The sequence below is a fragment of the Echinops telfairi genome, unplaced genomic scaffold (genome assembly GCF_000313985.2).
Source record: "Echinops telfairi isolate 266 unplaced genomic scaffold, ASM31398v2 ScPeMD7_27;HRSCAF=92, whole genome shotgun sequence".
NCBI classification, from domain to species: domain Eukaryota; kingdom Metazoa; phylum Chordata; class Mammalia; order Afrosoricida; family Tenrecidae; genus Echinops; species Echinops telfairi.
This window is the reverse complement of record NW_022103924.1, coordinates 1,941,984-1,960,430: the sequence shown is the minus strand read 5'-3', so window position 1 is coordinate 1,960,430 and position 18,447 is coordinate 1,941,984. Positions and strand designations below refer to the sequence as shown.

Here is an 18,447-nt window from a genome sequence, read left to right as displayed (position 1 = left end):
TTGAATGACTTATGGGAAATGACTGCATTTTTAAAGTTTAGAAGTTACATGTTTATGACATCATCACATGACTATAATCAAGAATTTCTGTTTGTGGTGGTGGATGTTTCACAGTATTGACAATAGAAAATATATTATTGCTATTTAATGTTTTTTAAATGTTTTTAGTGACATATAATTCATATACCCTATAAAACAATGGTTCAGAAACATCAAAAAAAGTTATATAATCAGTTTTCTGCATTCTTGCCTCCAATGTTATTAGCATCTCCTGCCCCTCAACCTCTTCTGTTGCCCATGTTGCCATTTACTTTTAAATAAAGCAAGATGAAAACATCATTTATCCCATATCTTCTTTTTTTAAGGTCTAAGTAACTATCGGCTGGCATAATGATTTCAGTTGGAGAATATCATATACTTGATTATAAAAAGTATTGAGGAAAACATAAAACAGTCTCAATTTGCTAAAAATGATGTTTTTTTAGACTCATTTTCACTTCCTTCCTTTTCTGCAGCCACGTCAAGAAGAAATCGCAGCATCTACAGAGACACATGCCGAGAAAGAGCAGCAGCCAGGTGAAGGAGGCATTTCTTCTCCCTTGTATGTTGCATATCCCGTGAGCCAGAAGAAGCAAAAGGTCTATCATACAGACCATGCCACTTTCATAATTGGAAAAACACCGAAAGGAATTCGCAGGTATGTCTTCTGAGGGAGTAGGCTTTGTAATAACTGTAACTCCTTAGTAGAACATAACAAAATGTTTGTATTATGATCATACCTGTCATCTGAATATTTCAGAGAAATAAGAATTTTTATACATTAAAAAATAAATTCCAAATGTTTTAGATGATTATAGAAGGCTAACTACAAAGGTGTGTTTAACTGATGTAATTGCTACCCATCACGTATTGTCCTGTGCTGCTAACTACACAGGGGTGTCTAGTTGACATAATTCCTACCCACCGCACATGGTCAGTGCTGCTAACTACAGACAAGTGTCTAGTTGGCATGATTCCTACCCTTCACACATGGTCAGGAGTCGTTTCAGAGAAACAAGGCAGGAGTCAGATAAGGTGTGTAAACAGTAACTAGGGAGGCCCTATGACCACGCTGTCAACATGGATGGGAAAAGCAGCAGTACCGGGGGTACAGAGTTAGGGCTCAGTTTTCTGAAGTTCGGAGATAATCAACCCTGTTTATCTGTTGAGTGAAATGATTCACAGGGAAATAGGAGAGCAGGCTGGAGAAGTGACAACAGAGAGAATGGAGTCTGGAAAGCAGGGCAGGGTGGGATGCTGGCCAGTGCCCACATCTGCCCTGAGAGAGGCTCTTCAAGAGAAGGGGTGGGCTTAGGTACAGAAATAGTGCGAAGATGGGGACTTTTATTTTCTCCATGGATAGAGGCTCTTCATTTAGAGGGAGCAACAACTTAAGACATGAATCATTTGTAAAATAGGGAAGTACACATAAAAGGACTAGAACTCCTGGGGACTATTAAGTCCTTCCTTGAGCTTAATTTCAGTGAAACCACCTGCCTGGTTGTATGGATTTTGTTTGGCAAACATCAGTTGCTCTATCAGATATAGAGAGGGAGATAGCTGGTTTTTGCCAGGGTTTGGAGTGCAAGGAGAGAGTAGGAAGGACGCTTAGGGGTGTTTACACAGGAATGGTTCTAAAGCTGTGCCTAAGCTGGGCAGGGAGAGGCTGATGGATAATAAGAGAGCAGGAAAGTCAATGAATGAGAGGAGTTGATGAGGACAAAATTATACTGCATTCTTGCCACTGGGGGCAGGGGGTGATTGAGCTTTTCACTGGAGCATTCAATGATTCAGTTCAGGGTTTGGGAAGTTGTACAGTTAACAGTAATGACAAGGCCAGGTGTGACCTTAGGAGAAGAGGTCTAACATGCAGGGAAGAGAGGGCAGGAAATATAGGCAGGTATTGGGCAGGACTGAAAACCAAAAAACCAAATAAATTCACTACCATCGAGTCAATTCTGATTCATAGCGACCCTATCAGACAGGGTAGAATTACTATGGGTTTCTGAGACTATAATTCTTTATGGAAGTAGAAAGCCTCATTTTGTGCCCAAAGAGTAGCTGAGGGTTTTCAGTTGCTCATCTTATGGTTAGTAGCCCAATGCCATCAGTGCTCTGTTGGGCCAGACATATTCATGGATATTGGTATGAGATGGAAAGCAAAATTAATCCAGGATCTCCAGTGTTCAGGAAGTTGTTGTTAGGTGCGATTGCTAATGGCACCTCTTGGTCCAGCTGTGAGAATGTTGGTTTTCTTAACATTGAGTTATAACCATCCTGAAGGTTCCCTTCCTTGATCTTCATCAGCAAGGGCTTCAAGTCCTCCTCACTTTCAGCAAGCAAGGCTGTGGCATCTGTGTGTCACAGGGGTTGTTTTTTGTTTGTTTGGTTTGGTTATGGTTTGTTTGTTTTTCTGACAAATATTGTAACATCAAATATCAACTTAAAAATCATTAGAAAGCTGCACAACTCTTATATATATTTAAACCATTGATTTGGATGGTACATAAATTATATGCCAATAATACCTTTATAAGGAGAAATGGAAGTTAAAACATGCACAAAAGACAACGTTCCCTTTATCATGCTGTTAATAAAAGACGTCACATGAAAATAGACAGCCGTCACCACCCCTCTGCCATATCCTTTTTGTCTTCTTTATGTTATGTTTTATTAAATATAGTTTTATTGTTTTGTCAGGAATTTAATACTTTTTCAGTAATACTTAAAAACTCGTGTAATCTAGTTTTGTGTACTTCTTTTATTATTCTTATTTAAATATTAACTGTTTGAAATAATAAGCTACTTATCAATATATCCTTTTTATACTTAAAACAGTCATTAGGGCAATGAACCAGTTGTGAAAATTATTTGAATCCCACCACTGTTCAAGGCTATTTGGAAATTAAAAAAAAAAAAACTGAAGTGAACCTCTTCCTAAATCATTGAAATATTGCAATGAAGTTAATGAATGCTGCCCCACTTAAAACAACATTTCTTAGATCAAATATTTCCCCCCAGCAGTTTTATTGGTACATAACTTACATATCATACAATTCAATAGTTCATTCATTCAGTCATATCAAGGGGCATTGTACAGTCACCATACATCAATCTTATAGCACCCCCCCCCATCCCCATGGTTAAATCGCCTTTTAAATGGTTGTGCCTTGACAATCAATCCTAGTGCTCCCACCCCCTTACCGCCTTCATTATTTACTCCTGAAATCCCCTTTCCCTCCTTATTGCCCGCCCCTGCATTCCCTGTAACCCCTTGTGTCCGTTATTCTCATTATGTATCGACGACTCCTGTGCTTCACAGCTGAGAGACCCAACAGAAAACAGTAAAAAACCAAATCACAATAAGGTGGTAAGGATAAAATCATAATAGTATAAGACAAAAACACAAATAATGCATAAAAAGGAAAAGCCCCCCCATCAACATTCAAGAAGTCAGGGAGGAAATTTTTTTCTTAAAACAAGTAAAAGATACTGTCCCCAGTACAGATTCAAGTTGTGTCTGGGTAGAGGAGTGGGTGGCATGTCAAATCCCCAAGTATGGAGTTCAGTCCAGCATAATCAAGATTACAATGGTCTCTGCTTGATAGTAAGATGGTTCAAGACTTTTGCCTTTGGCTAGAATGGATCTGCCAGTGAATCAGTCTTACTAGATAATCTGCAGATGGGTTTTGGGCTCCTACTGTTCCCCATAGTCTTCTACAAATTGTGTGTTCATAACTTTAGCTCTGATACTTTTCTCTTTACCATATTTGAATTCTTAAATATTCATCGTTTGATCAAACAAGCTGGCGTGCTTCATCCATGTGGACTTAGTTGACTCCTCGCTTGGATGGCTACTTGTTTGAGTACAAGCCTTTAAGACCCCAGACACTATTCCGACGGTTAGCTGGGTACCATCTACTTTCTTCACCACACCTTACTGTAGTACCATTATCTTCAGTGATCACCTTGTGAAAGTGAATATTAAGCAGGGCCATGATGTAAGATCTAATTGTTCTTAAGTTAGAACTAGGATTTAGTGCAAGTCCAAAACTCATGCCTGGATCTATGTTTTGTTTTGTTTTTAATTTGCTGTACCTTGGGAGTTAATACATATGTCATATCATTCCATAGTTCAATCCTGTCAAACTTGATTATACAATTGCTTCCATAATCTGTCTCCAAACATACTTTTCCTTCCTGGACTTCTTGACATCCTTCCTTCTTATTTAACTCTTGTTTTATTTTCTTTCCCTATAGGCTCAACTTGCCTGTGTTTCCTTTAGCAAAAAAACACAGAAACCAGTAGCACAGCTTCAAGAGGGTGACCCCCAATGGTGGCACACCCCTGAGATACACCCTAATATAAACGTGCATAAGGATGATATAAGAGAATGACCATCACAGGATTGCCAGAATAATACGGATCATAATACAGCATACAGGGCATTGATGTAGCCAGACCTTGCCATTCTTGCTACCGCTGTGTCTGCTTCCTGGGACACAAAGTGTTTTCCAGCTTAAGTCCCCAGGATACAAGCATGTCTGAATTAGAGTCCAGTTTACCTAGTGGGATTCCCATATGGAGTCTCACTGATGCAGCCTCTGGAACATGCCATGCACCCCAAAGATCCAGGATTCAGTGTACCATTGTTCTATGACACCCTGCCTGGGTTCCGGGATACGCCCAGACGCCCCAGATCACTTCTGCCCACAAGCTAAACACCACTAAAGACACTTCCCACCTAATCCTCCCAAGATCATCCTAGGTCTCTCCTCCCCAGATCTTGGGGTCAGTCCTCACTCCGCTCTGCTCAACAGATGTGCACCTATGTTCCTTCAAACTTGTCCGTTCCTTCTCTCCTCTGCTGTGCTGCCCCTCCCCTCAGTAAGCCTCATCTCTCTGACAGGGCTGCCTCCCTCTCAGGGGTGGCCTGACTCCAGATAAAGATGGCTACCACTCAGCAGACAGCCTCCACCCCCTGACCCCCATCCATTGATCCCAGCTGTCATTAGGTGCCTTCCATCCAAGTGACCTACCCTATACTTCCCGGGAGCAGATGATATGTGGTTCATTAGCACTGGTCCAGCTCTTTACTAGGCTGTCTGGTCCCTGGTCAGAAGCTGAGCTTGTGCTAGATCTGCTGGTGGTTCTCACCGCAGTGGACTCATATATAAGCCCTTCTGTGCTTGACTAACTGCATCCGGCATAATGTCTCCCAGATCACTCCACTCCATGAGCTGAGGTGTTTCATGGTTTCATCACTTTTTTGGGAATATGTAGTCTTCTGTTGATGTGAGTTTATAGTGTTTCCAGCTTCTTGCTATTTAGAATTGTGCTGTGATGAACATGGTTTGTTTCTTATTTCTTACTGGTACACGCCCAGTAACGGTGTTGCTGGGTCATATGGTAGTTGAGTTGCCATCTGTTTTAGGTATTGCCATATCGCCTTCCCCAGTGGCTGTACCAGTCCACCAGCAGTGGATAAGGGTTCCTATCTCACCATACCCTCTCCAACATTTGTTGTTCTCTGTTTGCTTGTTTAAATTGGGCTACAATAATGGGCATTTTGATTTGCATTTCCCTGATGGCTAATGACCAGGAGCATTTCCTCTGTGTTTATTAGCCATTCGAGTGCCATCCTCTGTGAATCATCTGTTCAGGTCTTTTGCCCACCTTCTCAGAGAGCTGTTAGTTTTTTTCATGTTGTAAGCTTGCAAAACTCTATTGATTTTAGTACTTAGTCCTTTGTCTGTTATGTTGTTATTCAAAAATTTTTCCCAATCTGTGGGCTCTCTTTTTACTCTTTTAATAAAGTCTTTCAAGGTACACAGTTTTATTTTTAATAGGTCCCATTAATCTATTTTATCTATTCCACAGAGTGAGTGCCCTTTGTTACTTCCGATAGCCTGTGAATTCCCTGCACTAGGCTTCCTAGCTGCATCCCAGTTTATTCATTGATCCAGATGGCTTTGGGTTTTATATTCAGGTCTTTGATCCACTTTGACTTTGCTTTTGTGCATGGAGTGAGATATGGGTCTAGCTTCATTCTTCTGCATGTGGATATCCAGCTTTTCTGACACCATTTATGGAAGAGGGCATCTGCTTCCCGTTTACTAATTTTGGGGTCTTTGTGAAAAATCAGTTGTCTGTATGCTGATGTTTTTATTTCTGGGTTTTCTGTCCTGATCCATGGGTCCATGTATCTGTCATTATACCAGTACCAGGATGTTTTAACAACTGTAAAAAAACAACCAGTAGCTGTATAATAGGTTTTGAGGTCATGTATTGCAAGACCACCTACCTTATTCATTTTGAGGAGTTATTTGCTTATCCTGGGCTGCTTCTCTCTCCATTGTAATCATTGTTTTCCATTTCTTTAAAGAATGATGCTGAGATTTGGATTGGGATTGCACTGTATCTGTATATTACTTTAGGTAATATTGACATTTTCACAATTTTGAGTCTTCCAATTCACAAGTATGGGATGCTCTACCATTTGTGTAGATCTCTTCTGATTTCTTGTAGTAATGTTCTGTAGTTTTCTTTGTGCAGATCTTTAGTTTTGGGGGTTGAGTTTATTCCTAAGTATTTCGGCTTCTGCATGGCTGTTGTGAATGGTATTGTTTCCTTGATATGTTCTTCAGTGTTCCCCTCGCTCTTCTATAGGAAACCAATTGATTTCTGCTTTTAAATCTTTTATCTTGCTGCACTACCAAACTCCTCTATTGTTTCCAGTAATCCTATTGTGGCCTTTGGTATTCTCAATATATAAAATCATATCATTGGCAAATAGCGAAAGTTTTACTTCTTTACCCAACTGTATGCCCTTGATTGCTTGCCATTGTCTTATGGTACTGGCTAGGACTTCCAGCACAATGCTGAATAAGAGTGGGAATAAGGGACATACTTGTTGGGTTCTCTTACTCAGTGGAAATGTTTTCAGCGTTTCTCCATTGAGTGCAATATTGACTATTGGTTTTTCATATATGGCCTTTATTGTATTGAGAATTTTCCCTTCTAACCCTATCTTCTTGAGAGTTTTTATTAGAAATAGGTGTGGATATTATAAAATGCCTTCTATGCATCAAGTGATATGATCATATGGTTTTCGACCTTTTTCTTGTTATTATGGTGAATTATGTTACTTGTTTTTTGAATGTTGAACCATCCCTGCATTCCTGGTATGAATCCCACTTTGTCATGATGTATTATTTTTGTAATATGTTGTTGCATTCTATTGGCCAAGATTTTCTTGAGAATTTTTACATCATGTTCATGAGAGCTATTGATCTGTAATTCTCTATCCTTGTGACATCTTTGCCTGGTTTTAGTATCAGGATTATGCTGATTTCATAGAATGAGTTTGGGAGTTTGCTGTCCATTTCTATATTCTGGAAGTTTGTGTAGGATTGGTGTCATCTCTTCTCTGAATGCTCGGTAGAATTCCCCTGTGAAGCCATATGAACTGGGACTTTTCTTAGTTGAGAGTTTCTCGATGACCTTATCTGTTTCTTCTTTGGCTTTGGGTCTGTTCATGTTCTCAATGTCCATATGCGTTAATTTGGGAAGAGAGTGAATTTCCAGGTGTTTGTCCATGTCCTCCAAATAACTGCATTTGTTGGAATACAGTCTTTCTTAGTACTGCATTTTATTATTTTTATTTCATGAGGGTCTGTTGTGACTTCCCATTTCATCCCTAATTTAGATATTGACATCCGCTCCTTCTTTTCTTATTAAGTTTGCTAGCATTTTGTTGATTTTATTGATCCTCTCAAAGAAACAAATTTTTCTTTTGTTGATTTTTTCCATTGTTCTCCTGTTTTCAAGTTCATTTATTTCTGCTTTAATTTTTATTTCTTTTCTTTTGCTCTTGGAAGGATTATGCTGTTGACTCTGTTGTAATTGCTGGAGGTGCTGTGTTAAGAACTTGACCATAATTCTCTCCTCTTTTTTCATGTGTGCATTTATTGCTACAAGTGACATCTGATAACTGCTTTTGCTGCGTTCCATTGGTTTTGAAATGTTGTATTATCACTCATTAGTTTCTAGGATTTTCCTAATTTCCTCTCTTACCTGGGCTAGGATCCAATCCTTTTTGAGAAGTTGAGTTTCCAAGTTATTGTCTTCATTTTTCTATTTTCTGTTCTTTCTATTGTTGATTTCCAGCTTAATAGCACAGTGGTCAGGGAAGATTGATCTCTGTGTATTTGGATTTTCTCAAGCTTGCTTATGTCCCCTCGAGAGTATGAGCCATGTGCATTAGAGAACAATGTGTATTTTTATTGTGCTGATGGATGGGGAGTTCTATAGATATCTAGGAGGACAAGTTGATCCGTTGTCTTGTTTACCTCTTCTGTTCCTTTATTGCATTTCTTACCTATTGATCTATCTGTCTTTGAGAGTGGTGTATTAAAATCACCTACTATGATTGTTGTTCTAGTGATTTCCCCTTTATCTCTTTGAGGATTTGGTTGATGAATTTCAAGGGTCTTTTGTTGGGTGAATATAAGTTTATTATTCTTATTGGTTCTTGGTCTATTGATCCCTTGAGCATTATGTAATACCCATTCTTGTCTCTCATTATCTTGTGTACCTTGAGCTCTATTTTGTCAGACATTAATATTACCACCCCAGCTTTTTTATATTGCCATTAGCTTGGTAAATTTTTTGCCATCCTGTAACTCTCAGTCTGTTTTTGTCTGTGAGTTTGAGATGTGTCTCTTGAAAGCAGCTGATCAATGGATCTTGCTGTCTAACCCATTCTGCTACCCTATGTCTTTTGGTGGGTGCATTGAGTCTGTTAACATTCAGTGTAATTAAGTCTAATTGCAGGTTAGTTTTGTCATTGCTTACAATTTCTGTTTGCTATTTTCCTTTCTTCCCCTTTCATAGGGTGGCATATGTGTGAGGAATTTATTCTTGTCTTCATTTCTCTGTCCAATCTGTAATGTTTTGGGTGCTGTTGGTTTCTGGGTAGTGTTAAAACTCCCTGTAGTGGTTTCATGTTCATGTGCTGCAGGTATTGGTTTTCTGCCTATATCGAACTGGATAGTATTTTTTTGTAATGCTGGTTTTGCTTTTATGAATTGTCTAAATATTTCCTGAGTCGAGAATAGTTTTATTTCTTCTCCAGATTTTATGGAAAGTTTTACTGGATCATAGATTCTTGTGTTGCAGTTGTTGTCTTTCAACTTTTGGAATATGTAGCTCCAATTCCTTCTTTCCTGCATGGTCTCTGAGGAGAGGTATGAGCTTATTCTTATCTGTTTACCTTTTTATGTGACTGATTTTTTCTCTCTAGCCACTCTCATGATTCTCTCCTTTTTCTTGAAATTGGATAATTTGACTACTATATGTCTTGATGTGGTTTTTTGGGAAGTGGGGGTGAGGGGGTATTAATCTAATTGGTTTACTCTCTGCTTCCTGGATGGTTATTGTCACTTCCTTTATGATCCCTGAATTTCCTGTACAACTCTCACAACATTCTCTTGATTCTCTATCTGACAATTCAAGGGCTGCTTTTTGTCTGTAAACTTTTGGGTTTGTATCATCTTCAGTAATTGACTTTTGTTTTTCTAGATCTTTCATGGTAACTGCTGGTGTTGGCTGTTGGATACATCCCATCATGGATGAACTTAAGTGCTGCCTTAGCTTCTGTGATTTGTAGGAAGGAGGGGCTGGCTCTATAGGTTAAGAGAGGACCAGCTAGATGCTGGAAGAGGTATTGTATATAGATGCTGAGTTGAGTGAATAGGTTATATGAACTTGAGAGTAGGTTTTAGTGGGATTAATCATAGGAAGTTTTCCTGTTAAGTGTGTTAGTCTTTAATGAGTTGGCAAAGAGGGTTATAAAAGGCATGTTTTACCTGCTAAGTTAAGGAGAGTGTGAGTTTTCGAGGTATAGGAAGCCAGTTCCAGAGGTTATGGTGTTTGTGGTACATGAAGAGTATAGTGTATCTATCAGAGTTTCTTCTTGATCCTGTAACTTACGTAGGGAGAGTGCATTCCTTCATTTGTTTGTGTTTATAATAGATGACCCCTTTATAGTAGAGTCCTGCACTATTCAGGATTAATTTATATATGGTCCAGGGTAGAGAAGACTATTGTAGTGGGCTGCCCAGGGAGGAGGGCCTTCCTAGTCAAGGGCAGGGAATGCCACTGAGTAACCTTGACTGCTGAGTTCCAATTCATCTGGCAGGGAAAGGAGCCCTGTGTTTTCTTCCTCGGAAGATAATAATAATAAATCTACCAACTCCCTGGAGCCAGCTACACTGCGGATTCAAGCTGCATCTCTTTCTCTTTTTCTGCCTCTGGCTCTCTTCCTAAATTGTTGGGGCTATCTATCTAGAATACCTAGCTATTATGGGGAGTATGGAGGGCCTCGGCAAGGGGATTATCCCATTTGGAGTTCAGATTTTCAGGCAGCAGGGCTCTCCAGTGTCCAAGGCCTCCAGAAGTCCAAGCCAACATCCTTGTGATGCCCTTGAGGGGCAGGCTTCCCAGAGCTGGGAACCCCAAGGGAGTGCAATGCACTGGTCCCTGGAGGAGGGATGCGCAGGTAAGCACAGTGCATGGGTCTCAGGTGGGAGGGGTAGGGATTAGGGCAAGAGACCATAGCGAAATGCCAGGGACCACTGTGTATGTGTTGCTGGAGGGGGCCTGCCGTGAGGAAATGCAATGGGCCACAGTGCACAGGGGACTCTAGAGGGATGGAGAGGAAGTAGTGCATGGGACAAGCACTCCAGTTGCGGGGAACTGTGGCACACAGGTCTTTGGTGCAGGGAAATGAGGGGAGCGCATTTCATGGCGAGCAGAGCTGGGCTGTCCGTGGGGAAACTGGCCAAAGACCAGGACCCGTGCAGTTCCCCCCAACTGATCTCTTCACCCGGGCTCTGTATTTCACATAAAGGAAAATCCCCAAGGGTTACCCTACCTCAGTGCAATCTTCCCGGAAGCCCTCTTCTTGACCATTTAACTTGCTAATATTCCCCCAAGAATGCAATGCTCCTTCTATGTCAACCACAGGCAGGCAATAAAACCCACATACAAGGTTATATCAATTCTGCCAAAATTTTGGCAAATAGTACAATGAAATTAATGCAGGTAGTTGCACCTGACTGCCATGGCCACTGACAATTTTTAGAAAACATGATTTTTATCTTAAGCATTTGTTCTTGCCACACACATTGAAAAATGTGCTAATTCTGATTCAAAAAAGGTATTTGTTCTGTGATAATGTCTGAAGTTAACGTAAAACAATGCACCGTATATATGATGCTTCAATAGCACTAGATGTTACATTATTTGATTTTAAAACCCTAGTATATTCAGCTAAAATTCAATGATGATGTGATCAAAAGAAGTACATCTGGTAAAGAGACTTTATCTTGATGTTAAAGACATCTACAAAATTAAAACAAAAATAAAAGCAACAGAATTATGCATCTTGGTTTTTTTCAAATTGTCAGCTCCTTTGCAAAACTAACTGCAGAATTTAAAAACAGTGAAAAAGAATTGAGGTTGCTGATGAAGCCATAGCTTTGGTGATAACTCAGACCCAAATTTTAGATCTGGAGTTGCTCCAGACCTAAACAATTTACTCATGCCTGATGATCCCACTTATGTGCAGGTCTTTATGGCTCCAGCAAACTCTTCACTCATTGCGCAGACACCTGTACATCTTCACCTGCTAACCAGTGACACAGCCTCCAGAATCGCAGGAACACACAAACCACCAAAGTACGACAAACTGACAGAAAGTTGGTAGGTTCCGGAAATATCAGGACACAAGTAAAGGGTCGGTTAACAAGATGGACAGAGAATGGTTTAGCTAGTTGGCATAACCTTGAAAGGGAAAACATTTCCTGAGAAAACAGCAGCCTGGAAGCCTGTTTGAAGCCTGGACCCTGGCGTTTTAGTAGCGGAGAGCCTTTTGAGAGGGCTATGTATGTATTTTCAGGGGAGGGGGGTAAGTATCTTCATGAGCCACCAAGTGTGAGTTAGAGCAGGAGACAGGGGAAGCTTCATTCAGCAAAGAAACTGAAGATTCAGGGTTTGGACCCAGAGACCCTGAAAACATTTTGGATCAGATCAGAGCAGGTGGAGATCAGGAGGGGATTAGAAGCCCTTGGGTAATAGATAATTAAGGGGCTATGATTGAGCTAAGAAGCTGTGGTCAGATTAGTCCTGATGGTCCCTGGACACTAAGGGGGAAAGGTGCTGGATTTCTGAGTTTAAATCCCGGGTGGCAAATCCCAGGCAGCTAGTCCACTGGGAAGCAGCAGGGGAAGGAAAAAGGGCTATTCCCTCAGCTGCGCATGGTGGAATGTGGCAGCTGTAGCGTGGCTGTCAAACACCTGACCCTGCTGTAGCAGTGCATCCTCCTGAGCAGGCCTGCAACCTTGGTTTTTAGGGCAGTTTTCTGCTAGGAAACCCACCACACATTTTACTAATCTGAGGAACACATGTCATTCTATCCCCATTAGCACTACATGTCAAAGCACAAGTATTGACAATGATTGTTTTTTTTTGCTTTAGTTTGAACTTCTTTACAATACTACTTCCTTTGCTAACTTTTTTGTTTCTAAAATTGTGAACCTTCAAGTTGAACTTTTTTTGTTCTTTTTGTTTGTTTGTTGTTTATTAAAAGATCATTTTACTGGGTGCTCTTACAACTCTTATAACAATCCATACATCAATTGTATCAAGCATATTTGTGCATATGTTGCCATCATTCTTTTCTAGACATTTACTTTCTATTTGAGCCTTTGGTATCACCTCCTCTTTTTTCACTCCCCCTGCCCCCGTGAACCCTTGATAAATTAATATTATTTTCATATCTTACACCATCCACTGTCTCCCTTCCCCCAATTTTGTTGTTCACACACACACACATACCTGGTGGGGGGTATTATGTGTCGATCACAATAATTAATTTTTATCTACATTCTTTTTTTATTTTTCCTTCCACTCAACTTAGACAATAAATATCTCTAGCGCAAGTGGAAAAATGAAGGGTATCTAATATTAGAATGCCAAAACTGGGCCGAGGGAACACTGTCCAGATGGCTGACACCTCTCGCCTGCTCACCACCCGGTATATAGGAATCAAGGGTCTGCCCCATGCCACAGCCGTGTGAACCATCTGAATTACATTTTCAGTCCTACTTCCACTTCACAAAGCTTAGGGAGAGAAATCATTTTAGTGCATTCCACCTGCTTTCCCCGAGTTCTTCAAGAAAAAGGGAGAGAGATCTGAATTTGATCCACAAAAGTCACTCCATTCATAGACTTGCAGAAAGATGCCCATCTTTGGTGTTGGTACCTTTGCTATTCCCTGTGTGACCTGTGGCTGTCTACTCTGGTCTCCTCCATTTTCCTTACAGAGTAGCTGACTTACACCTTGATTATACCCTGAAGTTCCTTAAGTTCCCAGAGATCACAAATTAGAAAACTGAATTTGAAGGCAAAAATAAAGTGAATTAAGATCAGAACTTGCCTTGTAAAGAATGAGATCATGGCAGAACTCACTCTAGTGTTAGTGGTGACAAACTGAGATCATGGGTGGGGACATGGTTGTTGTACAGCAAAGGTGAAGTTGGTTTGGCAGCTACTGAGATAATATCAAGTCTTTAGATAAATGAAAGACTGCAGCATGTAATTCTGACCATCATTTTATCTTCACAAGCACAAATATATATTTAAAAGGCCATGGGAAATAGATATGAAGTTGATTAATAAACAGAATAATAACATCCCATTACTCATGTGAAATGAACATAGGAACTTTTTAAGAACATGCTAGCTTGCTTTCCAGCAAGAATGTGGGAAGTTTCCAGAACAGAAATTTGGAAACTTGTACTTGTGTTATTAAAAGTGCTATTGGAGAGGAACATGGCTATTGATCAGGCACCTGCAGTGTCTGGATGGGGGAGCACTCTCCAGGGTTGGAGCCACAGGACTGGATGCCAGGTGTGTTTATCTGAAGCCACGAAAGAGCTCTGAGAGTATGTAGTATGGATTGCCACTAAAATCAAAACACAAAGATTTTATATAACCTGGTCTGGGAGACCAAATGATCAATGGCAGTAAAGTTCCTACTTATATAGATTAAAATATATATATTTTATGTGTGAACAAGATAAAATTCAAACTTCTGAACTTGGCACAGGATCCCGCATGACTGCCCACATCTTCCTCTAGCAGCATCCTTGCACCTCTGGGCACCACCTCCTACTTCTGGAGGGTTTCCCATCCTCCAAGAGGCCTGCCCAACCCTTCTTGCCCACCACCAATCCCTGGCTGAGGTGCCCCGCTGTAGACTCTCATAGGACTCTCTGTTTACATCCATCCTTGCATCTACCACTCTCTCCTAGCTCAATTTTCATATGTTTATCTCCCTCAACTAGACTGTAAACTCTTTGAAGATAGAGAACTGTTTCCTACTATAGTGCCTAGCACATGTTGTTGTATGCTGTGGCCTTGATTCTGATTCATAGCTCTCCTATAGGGCAGAGTAGAATTTTCCCACACTATAGGGTTTCTTAGACCCATCTCTTCCAGGAGAAATCACCAAGTCTTTTCTCCTACAGAGTCACTGATGGGTTTGAACTTCTTGCCCTTTGGCTGGTAACCAAGTGCTTAACTATTACACCACCAGGGGTCCTAAGCACATCGAGGGCTCTAAAAATATTTGTTGGTTGAATGAATGGTTGTTTTAAGGAAATGCTATACAAAATATAGACATAGTTATAAAACCATGCTGCAACTCCATGTATGGTTTTTTTGTGTGAAGAAATGTTTGTAAGCTGTCCTGGATCCTTTCCCAAATTCAGCATCAACAAAACATCATTCTCACCAGGAGAAAGTGGCAGTCTGTGGTTCAGGGTTCCAGAGCCAGCTCTCTGCCTCCGTCTGACCAGGGTACCAGACGGCTCATTTCTTAACCGTGCATGTAACCGCTTGTGTTGCTACCATATATAAAAAGCCCTCCTCCCTTCTCCAGATAGCATCTCACTTATGAGTTTAGCCATCTACTATGGAGTTGGACTAAATGAGGAGAAAAGTAGTCGTAAGGTTCTCAGCGTAGAACTTCTCTATGGGCTCATCAAAATGTTATGTGGAAATGTCTGTTTTATATATGTGGAAGAAGAGGGAAAGGGAGAGTGGCGGGACCCTTTAACTTACAGAATGTTCTCTTTTCTAGTCATTAGGACCTTTGGTTTATGATTTCATTTCATGGGACTTGAATGCAATATAGATTTTTTTTAATGCCTATTATGTAAATTATGATTCTCTTGGCAGTCATAAAGTAGTTAACTGGAGGCGTAGCATGCTGGGATGCCATCATTCCCAGAGAATACTTCATAGTATAAATCAGAATAACTTTTAAAACTGGTGATTTCATGAGCTGGAATATTGTTTTCAGGAGCCTAGGGGAAGAGGTTACATGCTCCTAGTATAAACTAACTGTATTCTCATTGTGGATTAGTGAAGTGAACGTTAAGAATGCTAGAAAGTTAAGTAAGACTGAATACAATTACATCGCATTGCCTATCTCATGTCATTAATGATAAGTTATTTGAAAATAAAATATAATAAAAGTAACAACTGGTTTTCTTCATTAAATCTTTAGAAAACAATTTGAAGAAATGGCGTCTTACTTTAATGTATCATCTGTAAAGGAATTTGCGGAGCATGTCACTGATGCCACATCAGAAGAGCGACAAAAAATGCTCAGAGACTTTTATGTTTCTCAGCATCCAGAAGTGAAAGATTTTTTTGTTGTTTCTGCTTCAGAATTAGCCAAACCTGCACATGAGAAAAGAAAGAAAGTCAAGGATGAATCCGGAAAAAGGAAATATCTTACAAAGGAAAGACTGTTAGAATCTGAAGCTTTGTCCTATAAGGTCTCAACCAACAAAATTTCTCAAATATGCAGCCCGAAAATATATAAAGAAAAATCACTCAAGTTTCAGAATTATGAATTCTGTGAAGAGCCTTTTTCTAATGATCAAGAAGCTAAAAATTTACCTGCTAGTTCTACCCAAATGATTGACAAGGGAATAAAAAGCCAATTAGCCAAAGATACGGTGGCATCCTATGTCATAAACTCTAAATCTAAAGCATATGAGAGAAAGTTAGAAGATGCCATGAGAGACCAACAGGATATAACAAAACCTGGTGTTTCAAGAAATGGACACCTTTTCAAATCAGAAACAGAAAAGCTAGACAACCCCGTGTTAGAAAACACTTGTGTGGGAGAATTACTTGGTGACACCTCTATTCTTGACGACCTCTTTAAAAGTCAGGGGACCAGCCTCACACAGTTGCCAAAGAAAGTTCTTTCAGGGAGCATAAAAAAGGCAAAGCAGAGACCAAAAGATTTCTGGGACATATTGAATGAGCAGAATGAAGACAGCCTTAGTAAACTCACCAACTTGGCAGTCATCGAGGGCTTATGCGAAAAAGTACCCCTTACCACATCCTCAAAAAGGAACAAAGAGCTAGAAACTTCTCTTTGGAAATCAAATGAGAAGTTTTTATGGAAAAAATTGTAACTGAAGTAATACAGATAAAAGCAAAACCAGTATACAAAGTAATACGTAAACATACCACTGTATTACTACCCCATTATTACATGGATTTCTGCCACGAATGTTTACAGCACTCTATTTCACACAAATTATATTGCCTTCATCATTATCAATTTCCATTTTTATTAAATTATTGCTCTAGGTTATTTTAAGTCTACAACATTTTCACGTATTTGATTTCTCTGATCATGTTATCATGTAAGCCTCTGTTATGAAATAGAAAGAATCTAGATTTATAATCAGGAGACCTAGGGTGTGACACTGTTTGTGTAATTATGTGACTTTGGATAGGTCACTTAGCCTGGGTGCCTTCACTTTGAAAGATGAAGGGTTTCATATAGATCATGAGTGCCCTTCTACTTAAGAAAAAGTTTTAATTCACTCTTCCAGATTCCATTAAATCATAGGCCAAATCATGCCCCATCCCCAAGCCAGGTAAAAACTGTGCTATGTTTCTCATTTTCCTTTCTTACTAGCATTTGGAAAGTCACGAAATTGTTTTCCTTATCCCTCAGTATCATGTTCTACTATTATTAAATTATTTTCAATGAAAGTCGTAACTGGTATTTTGTGGCCATATGCTAAAGTGATAATTGTATAGCAGTTTTATAACTTGATTGAAACTAAAGTAACATATTTAGTACCATTAGCTACAAAACACCAGTGCTCAGTTTTTATTGAAGAATTATGATTTGATTGATATAGAGATTTGTATACTGCTTCTGTATTGTTTTAAGTGTGAAGAATGAGTAAACATTTGATTTTATTTGGGATTTATATTTTGCTGAATTTAATTTCTGTGGTGTAGAAATAATACTAGAAAGTATCATTGTTGAATTTATGTAGAAGCATACTCTCAGCCCCTGTGTATACTATGCATGTGTGCATATTGTGCATGCAGTGTATTCACTAGGGCTTAAAGATGAACAGATGCGGCACAGCTACATGTGAAAGAAATGAAATCATGTCTGTGAAGCCCCTTACAGTATGCCTGTGACTTGTAACAGGGACCTGAGATTCTACTGGCCCTTTTCAGATGGACATCTCACCTTTCCCTCGGTTGAGCTCACAGGGCTGTAATAGCAGGAAGTGCCCATCCAGGAATGGCAGTTAACCAAGAAATAATCCTGTACAGGGATCGCTGTTACTAAGTTGAGGAGATCGGACCTTTACCATACCCGAGAAGTAGAGAGATTGCTTAGGAATACAAGGGAAAAACATTTATATCAGGGCCCCATACATTTGTACACATACATATTTTTGTTTGAAATAAAATCTTTATAGAACAATATGTAACACTTTATTCTCTTCTATTCCATTTCTATTGTTTGTTGTTTATTATTTTTAATACTCTACCCATTAAATTGATTTATGACCCTTTATTATGAGTAGATACCACAGTCTGAACACACACTGCTTTAGGTTATACATTTATCTACTTGAAGCTACATTATATCCTACATTATCAGATGCTACCCTGTCCCAGTGCTGGCCTTTCTAGAAAACGTATGGGTTATATGGTCTATAGAAGAGTTGGCATGTAGAGATCATTAGCCTGCTGTGTGACTCATTACATAAGGATCTTTGATAAGCCAAGAGGTGCTTCTTGTATCTCATTGTGTAGAAAGACAGTATATTTCAGATATATTAACAAAAGTACATCTTGCATAAAATAAAATACTTTCAATATTTTTACATAGACATGGAATATTAGCTCTATATTCGTCATACATAAACAGTTTACAGAGTTTTACCAGTGAGAGTCAAATGAGAACAAAATTGCAGACCTGGCATTAAATAATTAAGTAG

The 18,447-nt window shown here is 39.5% G+C and overlaps 1 protein-coding gene across 1 annotated transcript in view; it reads left to right on the top strand.

Annotated features, from left to right (window-relative positions):
• The window catches only part of ERCC6L2 (ERCC excision repair 6 like 2), a 158,937-nt gene extending 141,008 nt beyond the window's left edge, over window positions 1–17,929 (top strand). The window contains 2 exon segments of the mRNA XM_045289426.1: window positions 516–697; window positions 15,678–17,929. Of these exon segments, the coding sequence (XP_045145361.1) occupies window positions 516–697; window positions 15,678–16,602 (1,107 nt within the window). The 3' untranslated portion in view covers window positions 16,603–17,929.
• Window positions 17,930–18,447: the final 518 nt, after the last annotated feature.